The following is a 17,868-nucleotide window of genomic DNA, read 5'->3' on the forward strand; positions in this document are numbered from 1 at the left end:
GTGGGGAGCATGAAACTAGTTAGCACCTCAGTGAATAGTCTACTGCCCTTATTTGGGGAAGGTTGGATCTCAAGGTCTGGAAAAGGAACATCTTTCAGGAGTGGGTACAGAGCGGGCTCTGCTTATTGTACTAGCAAGTTCTACCATCTGCAGTTTGCCTGGAAACGGCCTGTTTCAGAATTTCAGTTCCCAACCATGCGACCCCTGGAAATGAGATATGCGAGACCTGCTTGTTTCAGGTTTCATTCGTTTGTTATTCATTCATCCCTTTCTCAGAGTGTATTTCTTTTTATAACCTGGTGCCCCGAGTGATACTTGTTGACCACAGACCTTTCTTTGCTTGTATGCCATGAGGCCAAAACTCTGAAATCTGCTGTTAAAAGAAACACTTCAGCTGAATTAAATTTAAAAGACCTTAATTTAGCAATGAACAATTCATGAATCAGGCAGCCTCCCATGTCAGAGTAGGCTGGAGTAGGCTCTCCAGCACAGCCACGTGGTGGAAGATTTATGGACAGAAAAGGGAAGGTGATATACAGAGAATGGAAGTGAAGTACAGAAACAGCCATATTTCAACACAGTTTGAACAGCTGGCTACATTTGATTGACCAAAACTTGGTGATTGATTGGCACAAATGCAGGCTACAGCCTGTTTATACCTCCACTTGTTATGGTTCACCATGTACAGAGAAACCTTTAGGTTGAACTTAAAATATGCAGGGCTACAGCTTTAGGCCAAACTTGATTTAACACTGCCCTTGACCGGGGACAGAAGGGCAGGAGGGAGATCAAACCTTCTTGGAAAAGTCCTAGGCCCTGGCCCCACACTCCAGTCTCTCATATCTTCCCCAGAATCTTCAGAAAGAAGACAGGAGGGAAGCCACTGGTTCAAACAGGTCTGGGAAGAAAGCTCAAAGGGGCTATGGAGCAGCCTGCCCTTCAGCCGGGCCAGGAACCAGCTGAGCCCATCTGTTGAACAGCTGGACTGCCAGGGCCTCCTCGAGTACCATCTCCTACTCTCCACTGAGTCAGTTTTGCTTTTTCTTTCACTTTGGATTCCTGAACCAAAGCTCTCCATCCAGAAATATAATTACATGACTAATGGGGTGACCCCATCCCAACCCCAAACACATCCCTTGTGGCATTTCCCATTAGGCACAAAGATCCATTATCCCACAGCAAATTCTGACCTCTAACCAGTGACACACCCTTCCTCTTACATTCCATGGAGAAAAAATTCCATACATAGTCATCGAGTTTCTCCCAAGTGTAATAGAAGAGAGTTGCTGTATGTCCTGGAAACTGGCACATCCACTCTGGATTTCTGAGGGAAATCAAGATCCAGACTTCTGGACCAGCCTCAGAGATTGGAACCCAGCTCCCAACACCTTGCTGCATTCCCGGGTTCTTTATTAGAGAACCAGTCTCCCTTAGGAGACCTGCTCCTTTGCTTTGCTGCCTCCTGATACCAGCATCAATGCAGGTATCCAGGCATGGATCAGGGACTATGGGAAGCCAAGACCAAAGGCTACAGGGTCAACCATGGGCAGATTTGAGCAGAAGGCATTTGCACTCATTCCCCTCCCCAAAACAAAACCCATTGTGTAGGGATCTGATGCTGCCAGCTGCTTTGTCCATCACTGCAGCCAGCAGGCAAATAAATTCTGTTTCAAGACTGAGCACGTTGGCTTACACCTGTAATCCCAGCACTTTGGGAGGCTGAGGCGGGCAGATCACCTGAGGTCAGGAGATCAAAACCAGCCTGGCCAACATGGTAAAATCCCATCTCTACTAAAAATAAAAGAAATTAGCCAGGTGTGGTGGCAGGTGCCTGTAATCCCAGCTACTCAGGAGGCCGAGGCAGGAGAATCACTTGAACCCGGGAGGTGGATGTTGCAGTGAGCCGAGAGGGTGCCACTGCAGTCCAGCCTGGGCGACAAGAGTGAAATATCATCTCAAAAAATTTTTTTTGATTCAAGCATTTCCTTCTTCAATCAATCAATCTTTCAACAAATACTTATCAAGCGCCCAGGATAAACATAGAATGTATTTATCTTTGAGGCACTTACAGTTTAAAAGTATCTGACTTTTCTCTCTTTTACTTTCTTTTCGTTTCTTTCTTTTCTCTCCTCTTCTCTTCTCTCTCTTCTCTTCTCTTTTCTCTCTTTTCTTTTCTTCTCTTGAGACAGAGTTTCACTCTGTCTCCTAGGCTGCAGTGCAGTGGCGCAATCTCAGCTCACTGCAACCTCTGCCTCCCAGGTTCAAGCGATTCTCCTGCCTCAGCCTCTCAAGTAGCTGGGGCTACAGGCACGTGCCACCACACCTTGCTAATTTTTTCTGTTTTTAGTACAGACGGGGTTTTACCGTGTTAGCCAAGATGGTCTCAATCTCCTGACCTTGTGATCCGCCTGCCTCAGCCTCCCAAAGTGTTCGGATTACAGGCATGAGCCACCACACACAACCTATTCACTTATTTTAAAATACTTATTGAGCACCCAGCCAGGTGAGAAAACAAAGTAGATATTACCTGACTGTGCACTTTACTTGCCGGTGGGGAAGACAGACAATAAACATTTGGGTTGTTTCTCATGGATTATCTTATTTAACACCCAGAACACTCCTGGGAAGTGAAATCTCTATTTCCATTTTATAGATATGGAGACCAAGGCTCAAATGGGTTGCTGGGTTGTGACTAGTCCAAGACCACAAAGCTATTGAATGGCAGAGCAGGACTTGTTTTAAACAAGTCTTCAGAGCCTTACTCCAGAGAGACCAACAAATAGGTGGGAATAACGCCATCTATCTTGTGCTGCCGGCCATAGGGGAGGACGTGACCCTTGAGCTGGGCTTTGAATGGTGAAGAGGACTGGGTGAAGTAGGTAGAAAGATAAGAGCTTTTGAAGTAGAGAAGAGGGTATATTCAGTAGGGGAACACCCACCGAATTTGGGGAGATGGTTCTGGTTGGTTGAAATAGGTGGATCCTGGTATTTATTTGGTATTAACTTTTGAGCACGCAGCAAAATCATTAAGTTTAATAACTACGTGTATTAACCGCTCTCAGGAGTATTTGCATTTCAAATGAGCAAGTCAATATTGAATCCAAAAGAGTAAAAACTCGGGGATGGAACATCAGTCACCAGATATGGCCACTGAGGAATTGTTTTGTCTTTCTTTTTTTTTCATTCCTCAGAGCCTAGCATTCCACAGGCTGGTTCTAATTGGCTGTATCCTACATTTTTCCAGCCAACCAGCCATGGGCTAACTGCTTCCTACATGCATCAGCTATGGGAAAACAACCAAAGAAAATAAACAGAGGAAGAGCCTGGGGCATTAGCCACTCCAGAAGAAATCCCAGGGCCCCAGGATAAATGGAACAAAGACAAACATTTGGCTATTCAGGCTCAGATGGTTTTTATCAGAGAGTCCAGCTCCAGCCAGGAAGCCTGATGGACTCTTGCTCCCCAGGGATTAGGCCCTCACACTGACACCACTGATACCAAATTACAGGCTCAGAGGAAGGAGGCTCAGGTCTTACCAATGGGGGATTCTGGTTGTTCTCGTGTGAAAGGCACTGTTGGTTTGGTTTCCAGGCTGTTGACTTGAGTCTGGAATCCCCTGTCTTCCCACACCCCCAGTTAAGTTGGCAGTGGAGTGGGGATGATTTCCTCTGGGGAGCCTCTCTTAAGAATGGTTCTTTCTCTTTTTTTGCATTAAGAGAACCATCCTGGAAATGCATTTACACCTGCTGGACTCTGACCTTGCTGGTTTCCATCCAGCCTTCCCTCCAGAGAGTGGCAGGGGCCAGAGAAAGGTGGAGAATCCTTTACTGAAATGGAGGGAGCATGTTTCAGAAGCTGCTCACGTACTGCGTGGCTTTGCCAAAGTTCCTTCTTTGCATCTTTTTAAATTCATCCAGAAGTATACTAAAATTATATACTCTAAGGGTGATGCAGAGTAATGAATTGGAAGGTGCCAGCCTCTCAATGCTGTGGTAAGCTGGTAGCTGTGGTAAGCTGGGGGAAAAAATAAGGGCGAATATATTTTCAAATAGAAATATTTTTTAACCAAAAAAGTTTCAAGTCTCTAAAATATGAGTCTTAAAAATGGATTTGGAAGAGGTGTGATGTGGAGGAAAGAGTCTTCAAGGCAGACCAGAGTGGATTCCACTCACTTGTTAGCTGTGCAGCGTGGACAGGTTATTAAATCTCACTGAGTCCTGGTTTCTCCACCTATGAAGTAAGAACTGAGGCACATATCTCTGAAGATAGTTGTCATAAGGATTAAATGTAATAAGCTCCTAGTACTGTGCATTCACATAGCAGGAATCTTGATCAGTGTTTCTTCCTCTCCTTCCCCATGGCCCCATGTGCCTCCCTGACTCTCCTTATCCAGAGGAGAAACACAAGTGGGCCGCAGTCGCTGATGTACTGTACCTGAGAAGAGAGCGCTGTTTGGGAGGGAAGGTCAGGCTTTGGCTCGCTGATCTCAGAATGGCCCTGTGGAGGAACTTGCCAGTTAAGCCTGCCAGGGAAAATCCACAGACATTGTCTCCTGCTGCTAACAGACGTCAAGCCCTCTGTTTAAGACACTCTAATGGCGTTTCTTTGTGATTGGAATGAAACCCCGTCTTCATCATGATCTGGTCCTTGTCTCCTTTTCTGACCGCTGTGTGCCCGAGTCCCACCTTGTTTATTTGATCAATTTTCCCCACCTCAGGGCCTTTGTACTAGCTGTAGCCTTTTTTGGAATCTTCTTCTCCTAGATATCCCCATGCCCTTCACTTCCTATCACTTAGGTTTCAACATAAGGGTCATTTTGTTTTAGAATCATTATTATTTAACTCTACTTGTTGTTTTCTTTTTATTTATTTTTCAGAGACAGGGTCTCACTCTGCTAGAGTGCAGTGGTGCGACCATAGCTTACTGCAGCCTTGAACTCCTGGGCTCAAGCGATCCTCTTGGGCTCAAGCGATCCTCTTGCCTCAGCCTCAAAAGTAGCTGGAACTCAAGCATGTGCCACCACACTCAGCTAATTTAAAATAAATTTTTCTTTTTTGTAGAGATGAGGTCTCACCGCCATGTTGCCCAGGCTGGTCTAGAACTCCTGGGCTCAAGTGATCCTTCCATCTTGGCCTTTTAAAGTGCTGGGATTACAGGCATGAGTCATCACACCTTGCCATGACGTTATCTTATTTATATGTTTGTTTGTTTATGATCTCTCCCTACTTGAAGGTAAGCCCCTTGAGTGCAGGAAACTTGCCTGTCTTATTTGCCAATACCAGAGCAATGCCCAGTTCACCATATATATTCAATAAAAGTTTGTTGAATGAAAGGGTACTTGAGGACAACTTGGTTGGAGGAGTTCAGCTCATAAGAGAGTTTGCCTCCACCATGGGATGTGTCCCAAACTTTTGCTAGTTACCCATAATATATTAGTCACTATAAGATATTAGCCACCTAGTAGTAACCTACCCTTATCCTCACAGCAGTAGATACAATTGAAAATAATCATTTGTTTAATGTCTCACACTAGATAGTGATCTGTCCAAGGGATGAAGCCATATCTGTGTTGCTCAATGCTGCATCCCTGGTGTCTAGGAAAATGCCTGGCTAAGACCACAAGGCATCCACCCACTCAAAGCATCCCCTTAAATCCAGCAGGGAAGGTCTTGAAATTTAGCCTCTTGGACGGATGAGCAAACTTGACGTTCCTTCCAAGAGCTCTGCTGCCTGGGTCATGAGTGTTTTCTCTTCCAAGGCCAAGTTGCTTCCTGACTCAACATGTCTCATATCCTTCCCTCAGATTCCCCACATTTGGGGAAGCAGAGTCTACCCCCTCCCACTTCCTCTCCCCATCCCTATCCCTGCCTCCCCTGGGGAGCCTTTGACCAGAAGATGAGAAGATATGATCAAAGCTGTGCCGTGAGCAGGAAGTAGAAGCAGGATGAATGTCACAGACCCCACCTCTGAGGCTCAACACAGGCCAGTGCTGAACTGAAGGCCACTGTGTGCTGCGGGGGAAGAAGATTGTGCCCTGACCCTTCCCATGGTGTGGGGTCACATTGGTCACCATCAAAAATGAAATTTACCAAGTAGAGTAGACCTGCAGGACAGTTCTACTGCATTGGCCACTCATCCACCCCAACCCCGAGGGCAAGACCCACAGAGAGCTCTCCGTGAAGACGGGAGGTGCTGGTCCCCTCGTGCACAAACAAGAGTTCAGTCCCAGAGGCCTGGGCACACTCCTGCAGGCTCCATAGGAAGAGGATCTGAATGCCCTATGCTTCCTGGGGTCAGATGTCTGCCTTACACCCCCCACTCCCCAGGGCACAGGGGGAATGTCCTTATTCATGCTGGGCTTCTCAGAGGTGCTGAGGTACCTGTCCTATGAGTACCTCATTTTGACCCCATCCTAAACCAGGCCAAAATATTAGCAGCTTAGGCAATTGCCCATGTGATTTAAAACAGCAATTCCTGGCCAGGCACAGTGGCCCATGTCTGTAATCCCAGCCGTTTGGGAGGCCAAGGCGGGTGGATCACGAGGTCAGGTGATCAAGACCATCCTCGCCAACACCGTGAAACCCCGTCTGTACTAAAAATACAAAAAAAAGAATTAGCCGGGCGTGGTGGTGCACACCTGTAGTCCCAGCTACTCGGGAGGCTGAGGCAGAAGAATCGCTTGAACCTGGGAGGCAGAGGTTGCAGTGAGCGGAGATCGCACCACCGCACTCCAGCCTGGTTGACAGAGTGAGATTCTGTCTCAAAGAAACGAACAAAAAAACAAACAAAAAAACTCCCAAAGGCAGATGCACATCAGAAGGATTAGGGAGCTTTGTAAAGAGAGTGGCTGCAGCCCCCTGACACACGCTGTATCAAAATTTCTCAGGTAAGGTCTGGGGAATCTGTTTTTGTTGTTGTTTATTTTATTTTTTTCACAAATGATACTTGTTATTTGTCACCCTTAAAAGTCTGAATTTAAGCAGATTCTTGGTCCAGTGGCTCTTATCCACCAGCTTGTTCAACTTTAGCTCCTGTCTCTCCCCCAGTAGTTTTTCCAGAGCCACTATCTTCATGGTGAAAGTACTGGCTCTGGAAAAACTAATGAAAACATTATGGGGAAGACAGATTGGCAAACCTTTTCTGTTTTCCAGTGCTGTCTGGGATCAATTTATTGAACACTTCTTTCAAGTCATTTGTCTACAACAACCCCCAGCCCCCCACCCCGTCATGATTACCATCATCTTCTCCTGGATTTGGCAGGCCTGTTGGTGCTGAGCCTAAGAGATCTTCCATATCTGATTGTTGCCTCTTTTTAGTAAAACCAACATGGAATAGATGAAGCTAATAGCCATTGGTAGTCTCGACATCAACCTGAGCTTCAATCATGGTCTGCCATTTTTTTTTTTTTTTTTAAGATGGAGTCTTGCTCTTGTTGGCCAGACTGGAGTGCAGTGTCACAATCTTGGCTCACTGCAACCTCCACCTCCCAGGTTCAAGTGATTCTCCTGCCTCAGCTCCAGGAGTAGCTGGGATTACAGGTGTGCGCCACCACGCCCAACTAATTTTTTGTATTTTTAGTAGAGATGGGGTTTCACCATGTTGGCCAGGCTGGTCTCAAACTCCTGACCTTGTGATCTGCCCACCTTGGCCTCTCAAAGTGCTGGAATTACAGGTGTAAGCCACTGCGCCCTGCCGGTCTGCCATTTTTTTGATCATGGAACACATTTTGTCATGGGTAAGATCCATGCCATGGAAGTGAGTCAGGCAGTTTTTGCCCTGGAGATCTTCAGTAATTAGCTTGAATTTTCTAAATGCAACTTTAGCATTCTGCAGATTAGCAAGACTCACTTCAAACGCACAACGCTTGAGGCTATCACAACCCCATGCAATTTTGGTTTCTTGCATCCTTGGGACTGATGTTTTTCCATTATTTCTTATGTGGAACATATAGCTGGTGTTTTCACACCATACCCATCTTACAAAATGGATCAGGTGCTCTCTCTTGGCTCCCTTTTTGCCATTTTTTGTAAAGCAATTGTTCTTGCCAGCCACCTTAGTGCTGCCTAGAGAACCAAAAGGGTGAAAGTGCAACTCTGGTGAGAATTTAGGCTTAAGGGGTGGGAGAGCACAAGGGATGCAGGTTTAATTCGAGTGGCCAGAGAGGATCTCACCAAGAAAGTAATATTTAAGTGAAACATTTTGAGCCAAGGAGCAACATAATTTGGCTTATATTTTAGTATTATCAGTCTTGCTATTGGAAATAGACTAAAAAAGGCAAAAAAATCATGAGAGACCAGAGCAATCCAAAGGAGAGATGATAGAGGTGAACTAGTTTCCTAGTTCTGCAAACGTGGTGGCTTAGGATAACACATCTTTATTCTCTTATGGTCCCGGAAGTCAGAGTCTGAAATAGGTTTTACTGGGTCCAAACCAAGATGTTGGCAAGGCCATGCTCCCTCCAGAGGATCTAGGGGAAAATTGGTTTCCTTGACTTTTCCAGCTTCTAGAGCTGCATTTGTTGCATTCATTGGCTCACGGTCCCTTCCTCCAACTTCAAGGCTCACGGTGTATCATTTCAAATCTCTTTCTGCTCCATCTTCTCATTGTCTTCTCTCTTCTGGGTCCAGTCTCCTTCTGCCTCTTGTAAGGGTACTTGTTATTGCATTTAGGGCCTGCCCAGACAACCCAGGATAATCTCAAGATTCTTAGTTTAATCATATTTGCAGAGTCTCTTTTGCCATATTCACAGGTTCCAGGGATTAGAACCTGGATATCTTTCGGGTTCATTATTCAGCTTACCAGAAGAGGCTTGGACCAATACAGAAGGGATGGACATGGTGAGAAATGAGCAGATTCTTGGATTTGTTTCGAAGGTAGAGTCCATTGGACTAATTTATAGATTGAATGTGGGATATGAGAGAAAGAGAGGAATCAAGGAAAATATCAAAGCTTTTTGTCTGAGCAACTATAAGAGAATTTCTATTTATGAAAAATCTTATAGAAAAACCATTTCTTTGAGGGGAGTGGTTGGTTTAACTGTTTACATTAGTGGGTCTAGGAGCTTATGGACATACTATGTTTGCGATGCCCTATCCAAGTGGCCATGTTGAGAAGGCAGCTGATATATCTCCTGCAGTTCAGGAGAGAAGTTAATACTGGAAATGTTAATTTGGAAGCCTTTAGTGTGCTTTTAAAGCTTTGTAATTATGAAGGGTGTGAGTGTAGATAGAAAAGAAAGAATGGCCAGGGATGGAGGCCTGGAGGAGTCCAGTGACACAAAGTCATAGAAAAGGAGGAATTAGCACAGGGGGCCAAAAAGAAGTAGCCAGCAGCCAGAGAGGTAGGAGGAAAACCAGGAGAGGGTAGTGTCTGGAGGCCTGGTGAAGGCAGGCAAGAGGGGGTTGGGGTGGGGAGGACAGCTGAGCTCCTGGAGGGAGACGGGTACTCATTGGACTGAAGGCACATCTCACCAACTCTAGCACCTAGTACCTTCCCTTTCCTAACATGCATACATGCATACACACATACACGCACGTGCACGCACACACACACACAGGCACACACACATACATACAAATACCCTCCAGCAGGAAAATTGTTTCTAAGCAGTGCAGCTTATTGAGTAAGGCCTGATTTGGGGGGCAAAGGATCCAGATTTTCTCCCAGAATCCTCCAAACAGTTGCCACAAAAACAGTGTCTGGCCAAAGGCGCAGAGAGCATCTGCAGTCTCTGGCCTGAACCCCTGCCCTGATCCCCTAAAGCTGCAGATCTTGTCTCATAGATCCTGTGTCCCTCGACCCATCTGTGATTCCCAGGGACAAGTCTGTCACTGTTTTTGGAAAAGGAAAACATCTTAAGCAGAAAGGCCTCCATCTGCTTGCCACCCACTGAACAGCCTGGCACAGTTATTGATTGGGCACTCAGATCATTAGGTGCTGAGTGGAGAGCAGCAGCTGCACTGATGTCACCCACAGGGCAATTCCCCCACGAGGACTGCTATTTTGAGCCATTATTTTCATGATTTTAACTAGAATGCTCACTTTATATAGACCCATTATTATAAACATCATATATGAAACATTCATCAAGTTTACAGAATCAATTTGAAGGCAGATCCTATATTATGCAATTCATACTAGATTATGTTGAAACATCTACATAACCATGCAGTTTAGGGATCCCCATGGATACCAGCTTGGATAGATTTTCTCTCCTCTCCTCTCCCCTTCCTCCCCTCTCCCCCCCCCCCCCTCTTTCCTTTCCCCCCCCCCCCACTTCTCCTCTCTTCTCTTTTCTATCTTTCTCTGCCAATTTCCCCAGACCTTTAATTCAGTACTTAGACCACTAGTTCAACAACTTTGTTGCATATTGATATCATCTGGGAAATTTAAAGAACTACTGCTGCCTGAGTCCCAGCCCCAGAGATTCTGGTTTAACTGATCTCAGGTGTGAGCTGGGCTTTAGAAATGTTTAAAGTCCTTCAGGTGATTCAAATGCGTAGCCAAGTTTGAGAACCAGTGTCTAAGTAGTGAGTCCCAGTGCAATATCCTAAATGCCATGGCAGAAGGAGCTGGCTGTAACTCCAACTCCCTGCCCTGCCTCTCCCTACCGTTTCTGGTTTATAATATCAGTTTACCTGGTCTGAACACCAACAATAGTTGTGCAATGCTCTACATCTTCCAGATTACATGATCCAATGGTGCCCTGATATTCTATACCCAGCTTTCTAACTTCTCTTACAACTTTCCTCCTAAGACACTCAGCCAATTTTTAATTTTAGCAACACCAGCACTCCAGCTTCAAGTCTAGGTCCAGTTGTAAGCAATAGGAGAAGCAGGGTAAAGGTGGACAGAAGTATTCGGGAGTGCACACACAAACACACACACAAAAAAACCAATAAATCAGCCTTAGAAATGGAATTCTGCTGGAGAGAAGAAATCCTCTGCAGAAATCCCCTGGAGAGAAGGGGCCACCGTGCCCCCGTGTATCTGTTTTTGTGCCACTTGTTTAGAGAATTATGGGAAAAAATCTGGGTCCCTAGCCCTCAAAGCAGGCATTGTCCAAGATCTAAACAGTAATATGCCCAGGCTACAGCCAAGTCTATTAAATGCCATAACTTTCAGGCTCTTTCAAAATAAAAAATTGGCACAAATTTCCAGAAAGCAACTTGGTGATATGTCTCAAGAATTATGACCAGTTTATATTCAATTATATCATTTCTTTTCCTAAGGAAATAATCAGAGATGTGATAAAATATTTATGTATAAAGATCTTCATTAAAGTGTTATGTATAATTGCAAAATATCAGAAGTAACTGTCCAACTTTGCACAATATAGGACCAGTTTAATATAACATAGTATAAAATATACAGATTGTTATGTTTCCAAATAATTTTTAATGTGAGAAAATGCTCAAAATACAATACTAAATGAAAAAACGTAAGTAAAACGACTAATTTTGTAGTTTCATCCAATTGTGGATATAGACACCTATTTGCAGAAAGGAAAAATACTACAGATATACACTAGGCCGTTCATAGTCGTTACCTGGACTGTGTGGTTGTAATTGACTGGTATTTTTTTTTTCTGGATTCCTAAGCTTGCATTGCATCCATGGTCAGAAAATAAAAATGTTATTTCTTTTACATGAAAACAAGGTTTTGGCTAGGTGTAATGACTCATGCCTGTAATCTCGATACTTTGGGAGGCTGAGGTGGGGAGTATCACTTGAGCCCAGGAGTTTGAGACCACCCTGGGCAACATAGCAAGATCCCCTCTCTACAAAAATACAATAAAAAAAGATTAGCCAGGCATGGGAGTATGTGCCTGTGGTCTCAGCTATTTGAAGGGGGAGGATTGCTTGAGCCCAGGAGGTCAGGGCTGCAGTGAGCCATGATTGTACCACTGCACTCCAGCCTGGGTGACAGAGTGAGACCATGACTCAAAAAAAAAAAAAAAAAAGTTTCATTTCTCATATGGAGAAATGAAAGCTTCTATCAAAGGCTGATCTCTGAAGTGACCCTAATCATCATCATCATCTCCCTACCACAGCCTGGGTGCCCAGGGATGCATTCCAAGCCCTTGTTGCTCTTGGCTGCCCTTGAGTCCCCCAGCAGTTTTTATGAGGGTGAGACAGAAAAGTGTTTGGTCCCTCTCATGACGTCCCTCTCTTGACATCCATCTGAGGGCTCAAATATGCTTGCTGAACAGAGGAGTCTCTTTCACTCCAGAGGGTGTTTACCAGGTAAGGATGTGACGTCATTCATAGGATTCTGCAGCATTGTGCACTCAATGGGAGCCTCAGGAATTGGAGAGATCTTGCCCAGACATGTAAGAATTCATTTATTCTTGACATCTAGAGGATTTATTAAGCGACTTCTGTGTGCCAGGCAATGCTTTCACTTATTCTGTTGACACTGTTAAGGGTGTTCCCTGAAGGAGCTGGCTGATGGGGCGGAGAAAAAGGCCGGTCTAGGACCGAAGCCTGGGGCTCCGTGTGGAAGAACGGGAGAGGATTCTGCCACGCTAAGTCATTGGTTTGTAGGAGTTTGGGATTGTGGTACCAAAGGGCCCTCTCTCTGTTTCTTCAGATGGAGGTGATTGTTGGCGACTTTGGGATTGTGGTGGTGCCCCGGGATGCGGCCGACACAGACCGAATCATGAATCACTCCTCAATACTCCGCAAATACAAAGTGAGTCCTCCGTCCTGCTAGTGCACCTCTGTGATGTGGCCCTTCTCTGAGAGTCCTGGCAGCTGGAGGAGTGAGAGAGCAAAAGGAGTTTAGTGGGAGGGTCTGGCAGCTGACTGTCTCTGCTCTGTCCTCAGAACAACATCATGGTGGTGAAGGATGACATCAACCATCCCATGTCTGTCGTCAGCTCAACCAAGAGCAGGTATGTTTGACCAATGGCCAGAGAGACTTTAGTCAACCCAGCTTACAAGTCTCCACATAACTTTCCTCCATCAAAGATGACCCAGAGATTCAGGCAGACATCTGCTGCCCTGGTGTTCAGCTTCGTGTTTAGACCTCATTTATTCCCAGCCACTTATTTTTATTTTTTTTTATTTATTTTGAGACAGAGTCTCATTCTTGTTGCCCAGGCTGGAGTACAGTGGCACAATCTTGGCTCACTGCAACCTCCATCTCCCGGGTTCAAGCAATTCTCCTGCATCAACATCCCCCCCGCAATAGCAGGGATTACAGGCACATACCACCACCCCTAGCTAATTTTTGTATTATTAGTAGAGATGGGGTTTCACCATGTTGGCCAGGCTGGTCTTGAACTTCTGACCTCAAGTGATCTGCCCACCTTGGTCTCCCAAAGTGCTGGGATTACAGGTGTGAGCCACTGTGCCGGCCTCAGCCATTTACTTTTAAAAGGGGAGACAGTCTGTTAGCTAGTCTTAGCTGCTTTAAGGGGAGAAGAGGGTGTTTTCAGTTGTGGACTCTTTAGTTGGAAGTGCTTATGGAATAATGTTTGATAAGGGTATAGTATAAGCTGCCAAAACAAAAAGATTCCAATATTCAGAGTTTTAAGTAAGTTAGATATTTAGTTCCCTCTTACTGAAGTCAAAGATGAAATCTATGGCCTTATCCATATGAAGCTTCCATCTCTGGGTGCAGAGCTGCTACAACAGTGGTCCTTCTCAGCCAGCGGGAAAAGGCAAGGTGAAGCCCGTGGCAAGAAGCTTTGTCTTTAAGGTGACCCAGAGTTGTGCATACCACTTCCCTTTGCATCCCACTGGCTCGAGGATGGAGCACAGCTGGGAAACAGACTTTGTAGCTTAGCAGCCACATGCCCAGATGGAACTCAGGATGCTCTATAATTAACCCAAAGAAGGAAATAATAGGTATTAGGGGCCAGTTAACAGTCTCTACCACAAACCCAAAGTGGAAATGTTGAGTGGAATGGTGAAATATACAGAATTTTACACCTAGAAGTGTAAAACTGAAAGCCACAAATGTATACGTGTCATTTAAAATTCTAGGTGTGGACAAGCCCACAGAAAGTGTCAAGAAGAGAAGGCTATAGAGAATATCGCAAACATTTTAGCATTTGATAGAAAGTTAAAGGCAATTAGAAATCACCAGCAGTGGTGGCCAAGAATCCAAGGTGAGAGAGGGTACAAAGATGGAGAACATTGCCATCTGTGTCACAGCTTTCATAGAAATCAAATGAGACCAAGACTTTAAAAGTAATTGTCTTCTTCCCTGAAAGGCAATTACAGAGACACTCATAAGGGTCGCACCCACTGTGAGGTGAGGGCAAGAGCAATGGACAATAAGGGGCGAGTTGCAGGATGTGGTTCCGAGCATGGCTGCATATTAGAGTCACCATGCAGAGTTACACAACAGTACAAATTCCTGTGTCCCACCCAGGCCCACTGAATCCGAATTTGTGGGGGATGGGCTAAGGAATGTGCTTCCGAGCCACAGGTATACACACTTTTTCAAAAAGCTTAACTATGTGAGGAGGCACTTAGGGACCTAGCTTGCAAGGTCAGTGTGTAATCACCCAAGGGGTTCACGTTGCCCACTGCCTAGACAGAGCCAATTCAAGACAGGGGAATTGCGATAGAGAAAGAGTAATTCACGCAGAGCCTGAGTCTAGAGTTTTATTATTACGAATATCAGTCTCCTCGAGCATTCAGGAAGCAGAGTTTTTAAGGATAACTTGGTGGGTCGTGGGAAGCCAGTGAGCCAGGAGTGCTGATTGGTCAGAGATGAAATCATACGAAGTCACAGCTGTCTTCTTACGCTGAGTCAGTTTCTGGGTGGGGGACTTCAAGTTCAAATGAGCCGGTTTATTGATTTGGGTGGTGCCAGCTGGTCCATCAAGTGCAGGGTCTACAAAATATCCCAAGCACTGATCTCAGGAGCAGTTTAGAGAGGGTCAGAATCTTGTAGCCTCCAGCTGCATGACTCCTAAACCATAATTGCTAATCTTATGGCCAGTGTCAGTCCTACAAAGACAATCTAGTCCCCAGCCAAGAAGTAGGTCTGCTTCGGGAAAGGGCTGTTACTGTCTTTGTTTAAACTATAAACAAGTTTCTCCCAAAGTTAGTTCAGCCTACACCCAGGAATGAACAAGGACAGCTTGGAGGTTAGAAGCAACATGGAGTCAGTTAAGTTAGATTTCTTTCACTGTCTCAGTCATAATTTTGCATAGGTAGTTTCGAGGACAGTGCATGCATTGAAGGCAGTGAGCTGGTCTCCAGGGAGATCTCACAGGCAGAGCTCAGACGCCTTTTAGAATCTAGGTATGTGGAGAAGTATATGAATTTTTACAAATAGTTCATTTAGGTCTGACACCTAGACTATTGTGTTAGGAGAGAACAGGAAGCAGCCACACCAAGGCTTGGAAAAAAAACTGTGCAGAAGCCAAAATGTGTCACTGGAGTCCTTTATACCTGTTGGTGCCTCTCCTCCATGGGCTTCTGTAGGAAGGAAAAGATGTAGTGAATCCCAAGAATCCCTGGAAGAGGATTCATTCTTTTGAGACCAGCATGAAGAGAAACCTGAAAGGATTAAATAAGGATAGTTCTAAGAGGGAAGCTTCTAACAATAAATGCTCATGTTAAAAAAAAAAAAAAAAAGACCCCCAAATAAATTACCTAGCATTAAACCTCAAGGAACTAGAAAAAGAACAAACTAAACCCAAAGGAAGGAAATAATAAAGATTAGAGAAAAACTAAATAGAGAATAGAAAAAATTAATAAAATGAAGAGTTGGTTTTTTGAAAAAAATAAAATTGACAAACTTTTATCTAGACTGAAAAAAAGAATCAAATATATAAAATCAGAAATGAAAGTGTAGACATTATAACAGATGTCTCAGAAATAAGGTGGATCATAAGGGATTATGATGGACAATTATGCAAACAGATTTGGTAACCTAGAGGACATGCATAAATTCCTTTAAAAATATAATCTGCCAAGGTTGAATCAGGAATAGCCTGAACAGACCAATAACAAATAAAGTAGTAATTTAAAAACTCCTAACAAAGAAAAAGCTCAGGACCAGATGACTTCAGAGCTGAATTCTGAAGAATAATTAATATAATACTTTTTTTTTTTTTAAACAGTCTCACTGTGTCGCCCAGGCTGGAGTGCAGTGGCATGATCTCGGCTCACTGCAACCTCCGCCTCCTGGGTTCAAGTGATTCTCCTGCCTTAGCCTCCCAAGTAGCTGAGACTATTGGCACCTGCCACCACGCCCAGCTGATTTTTGTATTTTTAGTAGAGACAGGGTTTCACTATGTTGGCCAGGCTAGTCTTGAACTCCTGACCTAGTGATCCACTCCCCCCTCAGCCTCCCAAAGTGTTGGGATTATAGGCATGAGCTGTAATCTTAACCTCTTCAAAGAAATACAGCTGGAAGGAATACCCCCCTGGCAAATTCTATGAGGCCAACATACCTTGATACCTAAGCCAGATAAAAACACCACAAGAGGCCGGGCACAGTGGCTCATGCCTGTAATCCTAGCACTTTGGCAGGCCGAGGCGGGTGGATTACTTGACGTCAGGAGTCCAAGACAAGCCTGGACAATATGGTGAAATCCCATCTCTACAAAGAATACAAAAATTATCTGGGGATGGAGGTACGTGCCTGTAATCCCAGCTACTTGAGAGGCTGAGGCAGGAGAATCACTTGAACCCAGGAGGTGGAGGTTGCAGTGAGCCGAGATCACACCACTGCACTCCAGCCTGGGCAACAGAGTGAGACTCTGTATCAAAAAAAGAAAAAAAAAAAAAGAAAAGAAAAGAAAGAAAAATGCACCAAAAGAAAAGAAAACTGTAGGCCATTATTTCTGATGAGGATTGATGCAAAAGTCCTCAATAAAATATTAGCAAATTGTCCGGGTATGGTGGCTCATGCCTGTAATCCCAGCACTTTGGGAGGCCAAGGTAGGCGGATTATGAGGTCAGGTTTCACCTGGCCAACACGGTTAAACCCTGTCTCTACTAAAAATACAAAAAATTAGCTGGGCATGGTGGTATGTGCCTGTAATTCCAGCTACTCCAGAGGCTGAAGCAGAAGAACTGCTTGAACTGGGACCTGGGAGACAGAGGCTACAGTGAGCTGAGATTGTGCCACTGCATTCCTCTAGCCTGGGCTACAGAGGAAGACTCCGTCTCAAAAATAATAATAACAATTAGCAAATTGAATTCAACAACACAACACAAAGCTTATACATCATGATCAAGTGGGATTTATCCCTGGCACACAAGGCTGGTTTAACGTGAAAATCAGCCAATGTGATACATTACGTGAATAGACTGAAAGATAAAAACCACATGACCATATCAATTGATGCAGATAAAGCATTGGACAAAGTTTAACATCCTTTCTTGATAAAGATTCTTGGCAGTTTAACTATAGAAGGAAAGTTCCTCAACACAATAAAGGCCATTAAAAAAAATTTAAAACCCATAGCTAACATTATAATCAATGGGGAGAAAATGAAAGCTTTTCCTCTAAGATCTGGTATACAGCAAGAATGCCCACTCTCTCCACTTCTATTCAACATAGTGCTGAAAGTACTATCAACAGCAATTAGACAGCTGGGCATGGTGGCTCACACCTGTAATCCTAGCACTTTGGGAGGCCAAGGTGAGCAGATCACTTGAGGTCAGGAGTTTGAGATCACCTGGCCAACATGGTGAAACCTCTTCTCTAATAATAATACAAAATTTAGCTGGGCATGGTGGCATGTGCCTGTAATCCTAGTACTCCGGAGGCCGAGACAAAAGAATCGCTTGAACCCAGAGGCCGAGGTTGCAGTGAGCCAAGATCCACCATTGCATTTTAGCCTGGGTGACAGAGTGAGACTCTGTCTGAAAAAAACTAATAAACAAACCAAAA

General features: G+C 44.6%; 2 protein-coding genes and 1 long non-coding RNA gene across 3 annotated transcripts in view; 1 reads left to right on the top strand and 2 right to left on the bottom strand.

Moving 5' to 3' along the window:
* Positions 1 to 17,868, top strand: part of NMNAT2 (nicotinamide nucleotide adenylyltransferase 2) — a 172,465-nt gene that overhangs the window by 147,546 nt on the left and 7,051 nt on the right. Inside the window, exons 9-10 of the mRNA XM_032291188.1 lie at positions 12,592 to 12,693; positions 12,828 to 12,895. Coding sequence (XP_032147079.1) covers positions 12,592 to 12,693; positions 12,828 to 12,895 — 170 coding nt within the window. The remainder of the gene's footprint in view (positions 1 to 12,591; positions 12,694 to 12,827; positions 12,896 to 17,868) is intronic.
* The window catches only part of LAMC2 (laminin subunit gamma 2), a 74,228-nt gene continuing 69,008 nt past the window's right edge, over positions 12,649 to 17,868 (bottom strand). Inside the window, exon 23 of the mRNA XM_032291187.1 lies at positions 12,649 to 12,755. Within this exon, the coding sequence (XP_032147078.1) occupies positions 12,673 to 12,755 (83 nt within the window). The 3' untranslated portion in view covers positions 12,649 to 12,672. The remainder of the gene's footprint in view (positions 12,756 to 17,868) is intronic.
* Positions 14,604 to 15,580, bottom strand: LOC116560020. The gene is made up of 2 exons (XR_004272745.1): positions 15,356 to 15,580; positions 14,604 to 14,850 (listed from the first exon to the last, which is right to left on the bottom strand). It is a non-coding gene; the product is annotated as an uncharacterized LOC116560020 (long non-coding RNA).

Source organism: Sapajus apella, unplaced genomic scaffold (assembly GCF_009761245.1).
Source record: "Sapajus apella isolate SASKATOON/1434 unplaced genomic scaffold, GSC_monkey_1.0 scaffold25, whole genome shotgun sequence".
In the NCBI taxonomy this organism is placed as follows: domain Eukaryota; kingdom Metazoa; phylum Chordata; class Mammalia; order Primates; family Cebidae; genus Sapajus; species Sapajus apella.